The following is a 14,756-nucleotide window of genomic DNA, read 5'->3' as shown; positions in this document are numbered from 1 at the left end:
CGCTTTATTACTAGATATACAAATCGAATTCAGCTTGTAAGTTATATTACATTAAAATACTATAAATTAAATCTTTACAAAAATAATTATTCTATCTACATTTTTTTAAACAATATGTATTTTCTTGATTTAAATAGTGGATTTTAAATATTTGCAGTGAACAAAATATAACTCGGAAGTTGCGACAGGCGCTAGGTACCTAATTAAAGGTCTGTCTTTCAAAACTCTATCATGTTTTGTTTGTAAGAAATTGAATTTTCTTAAAATAACTGGCAGTTATTGGATCACCTCGATAGAAGAAGTTTATTGTTCAGTTGGGTGAACACCCTCGACGTGGCAGTCTAGACAGGGGGATGGCAACAAATTGTTTTAGCACATCAGAAATGCTATTTTTGTAATCAAAACTGACATTGGATCACAACAATATAGTTAGCGTCTTGATGTTTAGTTGAGTGCACGCTCAGGGCGACAATATTTCAAACAACTGGAATTCAAACGTTATTAAAAACTTTATTGATCCAATAGTTGGCCTACCATATCAATACAAATTCTGCCTAGTGGATAATTCTAGCCTACCAAACCTTTTATAGCACATATATTGACTAGCTTTTGTTTTTTTTAAACTTTATCAACGCAAAAAAGGTAAGTAGATACATTTCAGAAAAGCTTAAGGGTATTAATAATGCACAATATTAGATCACTTCGGTATAGCTAAAATCCTCCAACAAAGGAGATTCGCTGTTCAGTCGAGTGCCCACTCAGGACAAAGTCTAGACAGGGGGCTGGTAACAAATTGTTGTTGGACACGACATCGGACGCACCTCTATAATTAAATCGATAGTTTTATAACAAGGTTAACTTACGATCATCGTTATGACGTACCTACCTGTGGAATATAAACTTCGATCAACAATACCAATTGGTATATATAAAAACTGTTCTTGAATCAAGTGCGATGGCTAATTCACTTATTTCCGCTTTAATTTAACTGTAAATTGTTACACTCCTTCGTGATCCGACTCCAAAGGCATCAGATACAACTGCTTCTAACTTATAACAGACATTGATTTAGTTTGAAAGTTGTAGTATAGGAGACATAGAGCGTTCCAACCCAATCTTCAGTAAGTACATCTTATTTGTCGAATGTTATTGACGTCCATGAAATGTAAAGACTAATTTACATAATATAATTGAATGTTCAATTAAGACAATTTATACCTGAACACCTAAATACAGACTGAATAAATTATCTGATTGTGCACAAAAAATATCTCATAAACAAATATACAAAAATATTTTCTTTTTCTCTGAAGTCTCAAATATCGAAATGTAGTCGAAACTTTAATGTACTTAAGCTGGAGCCACGGAGGCTTAGCCCGCAATTGATCAACCATTCTCAGTCTGAGAGGAAGCCCGTGAGTGGCCATAATGAATCAAATGAAAATAGGTTTATGGCGTAGAACGTAAATTAAACATACAATTTACCATAGAGTTTTATTGAGTACATTAATGATTTATTGTCCATCATACTTAAGAACGTGTGAGATGTGTAGTAATGTTTATTAGTTAGTTTATCCAATAAACGGACATTACCTTATATGGGATTGATGTAGTTGAGATTTTTTTAATTTTAAGATTCAAAGTAGGTACGAATATAATTGTGTGTATATATACATCATTTTTATATATTGTATAATAAATAATTATGAATATTATGATGCTTTTTGTTACTAAAAATATATATTATTATTATATACCTTGTATATTTTGTAGCTATACATCATCTTTATATATCGTATAATAAATTATTATGAGAATGCTTTTTATATACTATTATTATTATGTACCATATATATTTTATAGTTTTGTGGTTTGGCTATATGAGTAATAAGTATCTACAACAAAAGTAGTTTAATTCATCGTTCCCGTAGTCATCGGAATTTTCAATAAAATATCTACCATTGAAACTGTCTATACTAAATTAAAACGTTAACCAATAATGAGTCAATACCAGTATTAGCAGTTATTGCAGTGTCGGCTTGGTACGGACAGTAGCAAATTTTAATTAGGTATCAAGATGAACAGACATTTCTTTGTTCTTTTCCAGGGGTACTTGTACTGGCCCACATACTTGGCGTGCGTGTGCTATCATCGGATATGAAGCCACATCAAATACCAATTCCGTTGGTCTTTTTTAATGTACAGTAGCCCACTTATATTGAACAAGGTTCTTAATATTTAAAAGGACTATGTCATGCAAGGCTATAAGAATACCTTAAAATACTATGTCAGACATATGAAATAACGGTTTCACTTGATATTAGGGTTGGTAAAGTTAGTACCGATTAAAAATAAATTTGGTTCATTTATTGCAATTTACTTAAATTATCAATAATAAATCGTAATATGAGCTATGTGACTAAGGCATATATTTTACAAATAGCACTCTATTGCTGATATACAGGGTGAATTTTTCAAATAGACCTTCAGGGCCAAATCCGAAACTATAAGGATTAGCGAAAAATGCTGATAAAATGCTAAAAGTAACGAGGCCGATTTTGATAATATCTCTTTCCCTAGCAGAGAATCGAACGTAACTCCTTTCGACATTTTTCACTAATCCTTGTAGTTTCGGATTTGGCCCCGAAGGCCTATTACTATTATATACAGGGTTATGCCTGCCCGCGGGCCAGATGCGGCCCGCTCGGCAAAGGAACAGGCCCGCGCGGCCGCACTACGTTTTAGGGGACGCATTTTTTTATATAGAACACTTGTCAACCTATTCTTTGAGCGCTATAATTCACAACGTGGCTGTCACGTAGACAGTCTGTGGCAAAATGAACTCATCGTATCTATACAATGTTACAAAAAGTCTAGAATATAATACGCTTACTAAGAAATATTTAAACCTTCTTTAATTGCAACGGCAAGGAAAACCACATTAAATTATGTTCAATTGAAGCAGGTGATAAGCGTGCAGACGAGGAAGTGCAACAAATCATTTATTTTCCCTATTATTCCAGAAATGAGCAACTTCCAGTCTTACTAAAGTTATAATTCTACGAAATATTTTGTTTTGATCATTAGTGAATACATAATACATATAATTTAGTGAATATACATAATACACACAGTAGGTACTTGTATCATGCACATGATATGATACGCAACACAAAGTTTCTGATTACAGTGTAGAAAACTTTAAGATAAACCGTCAATATTTATCCATGGACTATCTCTAGCAATAGATTAAAGTCGTTCTTTGGATGGGAACTGATCAATCAGTATGTCAATTTCCATAAGCTTTGTAGCAGCTCATCGCATCGAGAAGGAAGTCAAAATAAGAAACATAAAAAATCAAATCACTTTCCTCCCTTCACGATTCACGACGATACATAAATTTGCAGACACGCAATATTCATAACAATGTTATCAGTGCTTACAATTTGCGATATTTTTCCAATTGGCAATTTATGTCATGCGCTCATTGGCGCCGATAAAAAAGTGGCAGATGGTATAGTAGGCACATTAATCGTCACAAGTGAAGGAAGTGGTGCGATATGAGAGTTTCACAACCAGAAACGGTTGGCAGGCAAAGTGATTGCGTTTTATGTAGAAATATTCGTTCAACGTAAAATATAATTAAGGATTTAAGAGTTGCGTGATCCTGAGCACAAGATGACATAAGAGTAGATAGTAACGAGATGGTAAACCTGTTTAAGATTAACTGAAGATTTTTCTATTTTTGGAACTTACAACTTAATGTACGAGTAACATTACATTTGAATCTTTAACGGAATTGGAAGTTAACAAACAATATGTTTCCAAATTCAAATGAACTGAAATAACCCTTATTCAAAACATGCGTAAGTACGTTTATGAGAATTTCAAAACAATAAACAAGAACGGAAAGTTTATATAAAATAAATTATTGTAAAAAATCTCATCAATAAACAATTACAATCTCGGAACACACTCATGATATAAACCCGAATTGAAGGAAATACTTCGCTAGGCAAAGAACAGACGCTTCCTAAAAATAATAAATAGCAAAAGAAAATGTAACGGTAACGATAGTTATTTGTGGATTGGTGAATAATAAACCACCGATACATCGCACTAGGGTACAGTGCATTGAAGTTTATTTGGCGTTGCCAAAAAACAAATATTTTTGTTTGGCAACACGTGTCCAGTGTAGGTACTTATTTACTAAATAACTTAATGAATGTTGTTGTCCCAAATTCTGTTGAAGAGTGCCTTGGTATAATCTCTACTACATTTTATTATGTAACGGGTACTCACGATATGCGTTTTTTATTGCCGATATTAGTCTAAAATCATATAATCTCTACTAATTATATAAAAATTATGCTGAGTGATCTACGCGAGCCTGATAAAACATATGTTTGAAATCTTTAAGTTCTTCGAAGTTATAAGAAAGAATACAATAACTGTTTATTAAAACAGCCGTTACCTACAACATCGATGTCTTTATGTCCCTTAATACGTCCGCGCTGGCCTGTCGGAAACCCTTACTTAATATGTATTTTATTACATACTTAATGGTCTGTTTCCTGACGGGCAGAATTGAAGACCATTACAAATATAAACAACTACCCGAATTACACAGTGTGGGATGCTTAGCGGATGGGAGTAACGGATGAGAATAAACGTACTCTATTTTAATTTTCTGCATGTATGAGAGTATTATATTTTTATGATAATGAAACGGCAATGGAGTCAATGGACATCCGCAACCTTGAGCCCATAAAATGAGTCACGGGTCTCTTCATTGCTTTTGCGGTCCCTTACAAATGTCTTTTGCTTGTTATATCTTTCATAGACAGAAAAATAAAAGTACAAAATAAGCAGACAGTCCATCTGATGTTGACAGGTTATTTTAGCCCATGAACTGCTATCCATTCCTTCTAGAATTGTAATGATTAAGTTACAAATCATTATAATATTTATCTTGATGGGTTTATCTCTTTGATAAAATTGGCAATCTCATTTATTTGTGCATTTGTGTCCATAAAAAATATTACGCAGTTTGAATTTACGTGACCGTGACGGGAGAGGAAGATAATAAGATATAGAATTTTCGAATAAACTTAGAACACGGATAAGCCGTTATCAATCGCTATCGATAGTCACTTAAAAACATACAAAACAAAAGGTCACGATTCGACAAATGCCAAAAGTAGCATTCATTCTTCTAAGAGTGAATTAGACTTAAAGTTGAGTTCCGTACACCATACTTCTGAATTTGTTACACTCTTTTTAATTGCATTAAGTTCCGTACACCATACTTCTAAATTTGTCACACTATTTTTAATTGCATAAGTACTTTTAAATTGCTATAATAAGTGGTTTATGGTTCCTATAGTTAAAGTTAGGAAGAAATAAGAGGTTTAATAGATTGAAAACAAAAACACGTGAAAAGGACAAGCTACAATAAAATTTTATGAGACATATTAATACTTAATAAAAAAATCTACTAAAGTAAATATAAGAACGAATAATGTTATTCTTTAACACAATGACGTTTACAACAAATCGTATTATTTTGGCTCCAAACCGTGGTTTAATACTCAACAGATACATACGACAGATCCCTAAAACTATGCAACGTATCAACGGACCGCCGAAACTTGGTGCGCCTTAGTGAGTGCCGCGCCGGCGCCAGCATCGACCGCGTGATTCAGCGCGAGCGGTACTAGAGCCCCGTTCCTGCGATATTCAGACATGGGCCGCTTTGCCGTCGGGGCTTCCGTCCTGTGAATCATGACGAAGAGATGCCAATTTCGTTCACCCGTAGTGCACATGGCGCGAACCGTCAGTGTGACCGCGTAAACCCGCGTAACCTGCCCTCAACATAATCGCAAATGTATTTTTTTCATAAATACCGCCGTAGTGCCAAGTTTGTTTTTATTTATAAAAGAAAGGTCAAAGTATTTTAAGTGCCGCAACCTGTACATTCCGTAAAATGGAGCTTCCATTGTTTTTATTGGCGTTTGCATTGTTTTGGAAATGTAAGTCAAAAAAAATTTTTTTTCTACTAAAGTGCATACTACGATAATTGAGTGACATTTTTACTTTTTATAATTTGGAAGCTGCCATACAACTACAAGACAAAAGTATTGTTGTCATGATAGTGAAATCGTATGCTAATTAAATTAAACAGTAATTTGTATTCGCGACATAAAGTTTTAGTAGCTTTAGTACTGATAAACAATGATTGTCAACGTTAAGTCGCCTAGCCAAATTTTTGTCTCCAAAAACACTTGCATATTTAAATAAGAATTGAGATATAAAAATATTGTTTGCTTTTTTTTGCCAAATACGAATAATTATTTAAATTTCAAAGAATATGTATGATTTTTATGAGGTATTCGGAAGTAGATTGTTTTACTTTTGTAAGATTTTGTTTGTCCAACATTGCTAAAACAATGTTTTTGTTTTAATTGTAAAAAAAACGGGACAATTTTTCCGATGATTTAACAAACTGTTTTTTTTGGCATTGGTAGTTTAGGAGGCCTTATTAAATTGAATCCCTTATCAGAATCAGATTAGACAATTTTTACCTGATTGTTGAGGGATGTATTTCGAGCCTATGTATCTTTATTTGGCGCACCCTATAGCCGAAACAGCTTGATGGATATTAACATATGAGGTATTATTGGATTCGTGAAGCTTTTGGTATATTATTATAATACATGGCATATTTATTTAAGTAGTCGGAAATTTAGTTTTTACAATAATTCCTGTAGTTTTTAATTAATATAAGGAAGTATTATTTACGAAAGTCAAGGAACAGTCTAAATGACTGTTCCTTGATATGTATTTGTGAAAAATGTTCATCTGATTTTTTTTCGTTTCATCCGCTTCAGAGGATTAACGTTCGACATCAGTTACTGAGATCAACATTAATTGAGCCAACAAATTAAACTGATAAAGAGATTCTATAATTAGGCTGGTGTCTTTCTTTGATATTTTTTTGCAACCTTACTGTGCAATGCTACTAAAGTTCATAGTATTTTGTTGTTCTTCATAATAGGTATATTGTTTAGTATGTTAGTAAGTTTAGTATGTTAGTATTGTAGTTCTTCTTATGAACAAATTCAATGTTCTAACATGAATAAATTGAAAAAACGTTTTAGCATTAATTTCTGAAAGAAACAATTGGATCTAAACTCTACAGTGTACATGTCTGTAACATTCATGAACTGTTTTAATAATAATGTAGGTCGTTAGCAAATTCTAATTATAATTGCATGAAGGAAATAATATGCGAAAATCACTCGCCACTAGGGAAAACCTTGGTAGGTAATTCGATGTAACTACACCGTAATTTTTAATTATGTCAAACTATTGCACTATTTTCTAGTCCTCTTCAGGGTTTAGAAGAGGTTAGAAGTTTAGAACATGTATGAGCACGATGACTTCTGCTAAGGGTGAAAAGTACAAAAGTTTCTAGTACAGCCGAACCATACATATAGAGTTAATTTCTGACAGCTTTCGAAATGAAAGGAATCAAGTATAGGTAGTATAGTAGTATAAATATGAAATAAAAATGGCTTTATCTTAATAGTTTTTCTTGAGACTGCTTTGCACCCTCGTCTTGGGTAGCATTCGGTGTTTTGATTAATTCAATTGTTATTCAAGCCATGTATTGAATAAGGAAGCAATATTAGGAATTCGTTAAATACAGCCGTAAATATTCATTACTTGATACCAAATATAGCAAACCACATGGCGTTTTATAAATCTGTGACGTAAATCGAGCCAAAAATAGTTAGAATGATATCAAAAGAATCCTTCCCACACAAATAGCTTAATAATTTAAATACAATTATTGTATTTAAATTAAAAATGTACTAAAAACGTATGTAGGTTTTATCCATGGGTATTGACAATGGAACAATTGCGATGAGTGTCATGTGGGAGTAGAAACCGTTACTGAAATAGTCATATACCTATATGTAATACTTATATACCAATTAAAAATTGTATTCATAACTTTTTTAACTTAACTCCCTAAAATTAACCCTTTCTCAAAGTTAACGCTCCTTGTACCATACCGTATTACTAAACTAACTATACATTAAAAATCTACGTTTGCAAATCAGTATAGCCTTTAATATAATATCTGCTAAACCGCTATTGTCTACACTAATATCAAAACAGTTTAATCGTATACCATCATAACATTAAACAAATGAGTAGACGTAATTATCTGCTTAAAATCGTAATTATCTGCGTAAAGAGTATTTACAGCCTTTACCTACATGTGATCAATGAGCAAATTGATGCAAAAATTAGTTTTTCAAACGTTAATTGAATACCAACCGATGGCCATCTTAGGTTTTACAGACGAGCTCTTAAAGCCTTTTATAAAGAGCCCATAAAACATCTCTACACCACCTTTATGATGTGGCGTTACTTTATATTATTTAATTTCAAGGTGGTAGACCCTTTTGTGGTTCGACTCCGGCGACACCACCGCCACACATATTTCTTCGTACTAACACCAGTGATAAGCACTGCTGTGTTTTGGTTTGAAGGCGTTCCAGGTTAGTCCTCAGGGGTAGCGGCGCATCTGCGGCCTACCTTAGGTAGGAATATCTAATCCTATCTGGGGTCGATTACAGATGTCCATGGGCGGCAAAGGCACCATCATGGACTGCGTGCTCGTCGGCTACTCCTATATTATTAAAAAAATGTTTGTACTTTATTTTCAGCATCAACATGCATACGCTGCTACGAGTGCGTTGCAGAGCTGTCGTACACCGCCATAGAACACATTTGTGATAACTTCGATGGCAGTGGAAAATACATAGTCGACTGTCCAAATTCAAATATGTGTTACAAGCGGGTGACGTCGTGGGAGTCGAGTAATGGGTGTATGTATTAATTTAACATATTCATTTTATTAATTATGAAAATATATAGGAATTAATAAGATAACGCAAATCAAAGTAAGTTTTGAAGTTCCGGTTCTAAAGCGCGTAGGTTTCGTTCTTCGATCACTAATAAGAACTTAGTGATCGAAGGTTTCGTTAGAGAAATGGGCACATGTACGAGTAAATACGATGTTAGATAATTTTTTTTAATAAAATTAAAAATTAAAATTGATCATCACTATAGGCATAGTTATAACAAAATGGAAATGTTAACGAAATATAAACTAGTAATAATATTTACTGAAACAGCCTGAAATTGATGATGAATGTTTAATTAACTAATGGAACTAAATAACGAGCCCAATGGAATAAATTACTTACATTCACGACATATGAGGTCAATAGAATATATTATTGAATACTATTTAGTACTCACAGGCAAGATTGGAGCAGTTCATTTACCACATCCTTCAAATCAGAACACAACAGTTCATTTTCAAAAATGGTAGTAAATACACGGTAAATTTTTGTCCGCCCACTTCTTACAAAAGTGGGTAAAAACTGATAATCTGAATCGTCCGATTGTATCGCAAAAAAAGACACTACGACATTATCAAATTGAACAAAATATTTTTCATAATGGGATTTATAAACTCAAACGCTAAGGCTTTATTGCAGCATAAGAAGAAATCTAAATGCATCGTAATGGGTGAAAGTGCTGGCAATATTATGTGCACAATGCACATCCCGGCACCGACGCTGCCTTTTCAAGTCTACTTCGGAATCCTATATTTGTATCGGGATTGATAATATTGCTATGGCCGCAAATATCTTCTTACTTGTACAATAATCTACTACGAGTACGTTGGATTAGGACAGTAAATGTTGTTAACACTAGCTGCCTCTTGCGACATTGTTCGTTCCTACACGTAAATAAGCTTAATTAGTTTATGATAATTAACTCTTTTAATGTATACAGGAACCTTCCTACACACATGTACATTACACATACACATTGTATGTATACAGTACAGGAAGAATAATATTATACGTTTTTACATCGCTATTATAAAGCAGATATAAGTCATGGTAGTCAAACCCTGGAGAGATCTACCATCTTAAAACACCTTTCACAACAAAACTCACAAGTGTGAACGTGCGCTATTACAGCGAAAAATATTATAAAGTAGTGATAGTAGTGTGAACAATGTCATATTTAAAATAAAAACATGCATGGCATTTTGAAAATATAATGAAGACGGTTCAACCAGACAATTGGAATTCCTGTCTCGCGCCTGACGTGAAGGAATTTTGTCTTCCGACATGTCTGATGATATGAGGATAATTATTCATACATCTCATACCTCGAGGTCGTTAAGATAGTAATTGATACCGTAAAAAAATATTCCTATTACATATTAATTCAGCCTACAATTCCGTAGGTGGACATTATATCGTAGGAATACTAAACTTATATAGGATGTCGCCACTACTGTATATGGCTTAATGTGTCGCCTGTGGATAGCGTGTGGCACACTTAGCGAATGCTTTTTATGGCAACTTGGAACATATGGCTAGTTAATATTTTAGGAATATTTTTTCCTCGGTCTATTTATATTGATAGTGAATTGTTAATAGCAGGGCTTCTACTCCTCCGTTATGATGAGTATGTTGACTAGGCAATACACATGATATCGGCTGATTCCGTTAGGAGGGAATAAATTTTAACTGTCTTCATACTTAGTAGTAAACGTTACGCTAGTTATTTCTTTATTGAATAGTAGTAAACTTTAATTATCAGAGTAGCAATGAAGAATGTAAAAGAAGATAAAAGATAACTTAAGATAAATATGGAAAGTAGGGACAATTATACAGTTAAAGAAGCAATCACGAAAACGCTGAAAACTTCACTAGTTACTACTTTAGTTTTCAATTTCAGTTATTCAAGTTTGAAATTTGTAAGGGATGCGAACATTTTCAAATAAATACGCTGATAGTTTGATGCTGGACTAACTTTGCTTTGGTTGTTTGATTTGGGCGAAACTGCGCATTTGTTAGAATTAGATATTATCCTAAACACTAATACGAAAGGACGACTGTATCACAAATAAAAAATGCATATAATTAATTAACAAAAAAAAACGTAAGAGGAAGAAACACGTTAACATTGACATTTACTATTTACTATTTACCGACATAATCGCTATAATACATATTTTTAAGTCGTGTCAGTATAATCTAGTAACACCGCTTTAAAAACATTCACATAGGCGCCTGGCCGGCGCGCGCGCGGTTTTAAGAAAGATAACGAATTGTTCAATTAACTGTTTTCATTAAATTGTAACATATGGTATCAATTACTATTTGAGTAACATTTGTCGCGACTCCCTTTGCCAATACGTCTCGGCGGTAGCGCAAAAGGCTTAAAAACGAGGTCGAACAACTCGATTCGGTGACGTCAATATGTTAATGTACGCTTCATTAACTCAATCCTTTAATCTGTACATATATTACACATACGTAATATGTAATCATAAACACATATCCTTGACAAGGCAGGAATATACAATGAACACATTGTTTGAATTCGCAGTATTTCTGTCGAATTAAATGAAATTGATAATCTTGACACTTATGACGTAACAATTCAATATACCAATTAGATCTTGGATTGAATAAAGTTCCTAATTCAATGGTGATTATTTGTGACGTGAAATATAATGGGTGATGACGCGGGTAACTGTTACTGAGAATATTTGAAACCAACGTCATGCGCATTTTTTGTATTCGACTCTACACGCTCTACCATATGTAAACAAGAACAATCGCTTAGTGTTCGATGAAAGGAAGCTCCAAATTTAAAGACACTAGTACTCAGTTTGTTATACAGCAGTTATACTTTTCCTTTCTGATTTCCAAGTAACAATTGGTTGTAGACATGAATCGAAAAATAAAGAAAATTATTACATCTTTCCTTCACTTTTTTCTCTGATAACGTTAACGACAGGGTTATTGAACACTTAGATATGATATCTTGGTATACTCATAATACTTATCATTTCATAAGAACCATTAAAATGTTATGAAATTAAGTTCAAATAAAGTATTTATATTCTTTACAATTTGTATTCTTACTTTAAAATGAATGTCTACTTATCCAAGTAGCAAAAAATTTGCAAAAATCAGGGATGTTATAATAGATTCCACATCAATCCTACAAATACCTAAATATATATTTTTTAATTTTATCAGACATCTTTCCAGGCAAAATTTGTTTCTAATTCATTACTCATTCATTTATTACAAGCCTTAAAAATTCGGAAGGTCGTAAAGGAAAATTGTTCGTTACCATCGTATGCAACTCGCACATCGAAGGTCAATAAAAAATAATTAGGTGTTAAACTGGATACTTCCGTTTCTGATACCTAATAAATATTTGTATACCGTTCGATGAATCACTATGGAAGTCCAAAGTGTGATCTTCTGGTATTTGAAATGAATCAATAATTATTATGTGCTGTTCATCCCAAATGATGATAAGTTTAGGTGACTCATTTTACGTCGAATTTGAATCTATATTTGGCAACGTAATTTGTTAGTATATGTTATATTTTTCCTTCCATAAATAAGTAACGTTCCATATGTAATAAATTAATAACTTAATATTTTAACAAACAACTAATACACAAGTTCCTATGGCGTTCACAAACAATTATATATCTACACTCTTTGTTGTTTAATGTTTTTAAAACATCTCGCTTATTTATCTATTCTATAAAATACAGTTTAAAAAATCACACATAATATACGAAGATTTACGCGTTGCAAAGTATACGCCAAGCTTAGGTGAGCAAAGCTGTATGAATGTGAAATAATTTATATAATATTTATCCCTTTCAGTGACTTCCAAAAGTTACCACCGGGGCTGCGCTGCTCAAAGTGTGAACGGCGATCAAAAGAGGATCAACGGTAAATGGCAAATGGTGAACGACATCCACGACGTGTACGACGAGGGCTGCAAGATGGACGCCGACGAGGAGCGCATCACAAAAACAATGCATTGCTACTGTCGGGGCGAACTTTGCAACGGCTCCGCGAAAACTGTGACACACCTGAGCGCTTTCCTATTTATAATAATCGCGTATTTAGTTATATCGTAAAACGTATTTAGGTACACGAACTTTGGGATACGTTGCATTATTTCCAGTAGTTCAGCGTATGTTTTAAATGGAAAGTAATGAAACGGGGCTTAGATATTGAATTAATATATAAAGTTCCAAGATTATTCCCGCCCATTTACGTTAGAAGTTAAGGATATTGCTTGCTCAGTATTTTTATGAAATAGAAGTAGCAAATGACCATAGGTAAATCTTATGTTAAGTCACTGTAACTCAATCACTTCTATAACCAATCTCAATAATTATATGAAGGTGAGGTTGTTTGAAGATGGATGACAATGCTACTAATTAGGCTTATTGCTCTGAAGAACAAGTTATAATGCCTGTTCCTTACAGGCCGGTAGAGCTGACTTATTTGTAAGCCAAGATTTAGGTTACTTAAGAAAAGAGAAAAAGTAATAACTCTAGCATTTAATTTTACTATATAAAATGTCAATATTTTCTTAAACCTCTTCATAATATATTTTAACTATGCCCAACCATAGAATACTATTATAAGTTGAAGTGATACCTCATAGTTACCCGAGTGGTTAAGGCGTTTCTTGAGGAGAATGGATCCTCAAATTCTAATAATGGCTTGGTAGGACGCACAAGTCCGCATTATTTGTAGAGCCAGGGGGAAATTGCCATTAAAAAAAAATTACCAACACTATTTATTTTTCTGTAAACGAAAATATCATCGTTCACGTGAAACACTTTGTTTAACTTATAATAAAATGTGCATTTCCAAAGATACAATGCGAATCGCTTTGCTTTAACTATAACTTTAAAACATTTAAGTAGTTGATTCTAGTCATAAGTATTGTATTTCTTTGTATATTATACATATTTAATGTTGTGAACACAATTATACGTAAGCTTGTAAACTCTTATCAACGAGAATATATTATTTCACAATTAGTCTATTATGATAAGCTGTAACACAATTATGTTTCATTTCATTCGTTAAACAGTATTTTAATATCTTTTGCGCACGATAGATTGGCACAAAAAAATAAATATATACTTAAAAACATACGTACTAAGTTATATAAACAAATAAATATGTAAAAAAATGTATGATATAATAGCTTTCACAGCGGTTCACCTTTGAAAGCGAATGTCGCAGACACAAAAGCAAAGGAAAGAAAGAATGAAAAAATCTTTTTTTTACAATAAATCTATTAGTGTTTAAGTTTACTCTGATATAGCATTAGCCAGCGAAAATGTAATAATAAAAAATAAGATCGTTCTCAAAAAACAACCACTAACTAGGTTACCGACAAATTGATTGGCTCGACTTGGCGGAGGCACTGCCGTGCCTCCAGATAGGTGTTACGTTGGTATGTTGTTTCAACTGATTATATTTAGGTATAATTAAAATAATGTAAACATGGTATGGAATGTGCAGACCTTGTGAATCAATTGTATACATTTCTAAGCGCTATCATATCTCTTTGTATATACCTATATAAAAATATTTTTTCTAACAATAAACGTGCCTATGTGTTTATTCTATTACTGCCATATTGTATAACTATTTTGTACGTCCATTGTTTAATATTATACTCAAATTTCCTAAACCTTTATATTTACATAAGCTTATATTTAAGTATAAAACAACCGGTAAAGTCAAGTGCACGCAATTATAAAAGTTATAAAATAAATATATAATGCGGAATGCGAATATTGTGTG

At 32.9% G+C, this 14,756-nt stretch overlaps 2 protein-coding genes across 2 annotated transcripts in view; one reads left to right on the top strand and one right to left on the bottom strand.

The window, feature by feature from the left end:
* Window positions 1–14,756, bottom strand: part of LOC140746256 (rabankyrin-5) — a 56,337-nt gene that overhangs the window by 36,901 nt on the left and 4,680 nt on the right. The gene's annotated exons all lie outside the window — the stretch shown is intronic.
* LOC140746258 (uncharacterized) lies at window positions 5,656–13,791 on the top strand. Its single transcript, XM_073078332.1, has 3 exons — window positions 5,656–6,032; window positions 8,742–8,903; window positions 12,804–13,791. The coding sequence occupies exons 1-3, from the start codon at window positions 5,987–5,989 to the stop codon at window positions 13,061–13,063; spliced, it is 468 nt and encodes a 155-aa protein (XP_072934433.1). The 5' UTR covers window positions 5,656–5,986; the 3' UTR covers window positions 13,064–13,791.

The sequence above is a fragment of the Epargyreus clarus genome, unplaced genomic scaffold (genome assembly GCF_041222505.1).
Source record: "Epargyreus clarus isolate Ecla_fem2 unplaced genomic scaffold, WU_Ecla_fem_2.2 ptg000012l, whole genome shotgun sequence".
Taxonomy (NCBI): domain Eukaryota; kingdom Metazoa; phylum Arthropoda; class Insecta; order Lepidoptera; family Hesperiidae; genus Epargyreus; species Epargyreus clarus.
The sequence above is the reverse complement of the archived record's forward strand: the minus strand, read 5'-3'. Positions and strand labels throughout refer to the sequence as shown.

Bases quoted from the DNA above. Each gene is read 5' to 3' on its own strand.
- LOC140746258 (XM_073078332.1), top strand. From the start codon at position 5,987: ATGGAGCTTCCATTGTTTTTATTGGCGTTTGCATTGTTTTGGAAAT. The intron at 6,033-8,741 runs GTAAGTCAAAAA...CTTTATTTTCAG, and splicing joins GTTTGCATTGTTTTGGAAAT to CATCAACATGCATACGCTGC. The intron at 8,904-12,803 runs GTATGTATTAAT...TATCCCTTTCAG, and splicing joins GTGGGAGTCGAGTAATGGGT to TGACTTCCAAAAGTTACCAC.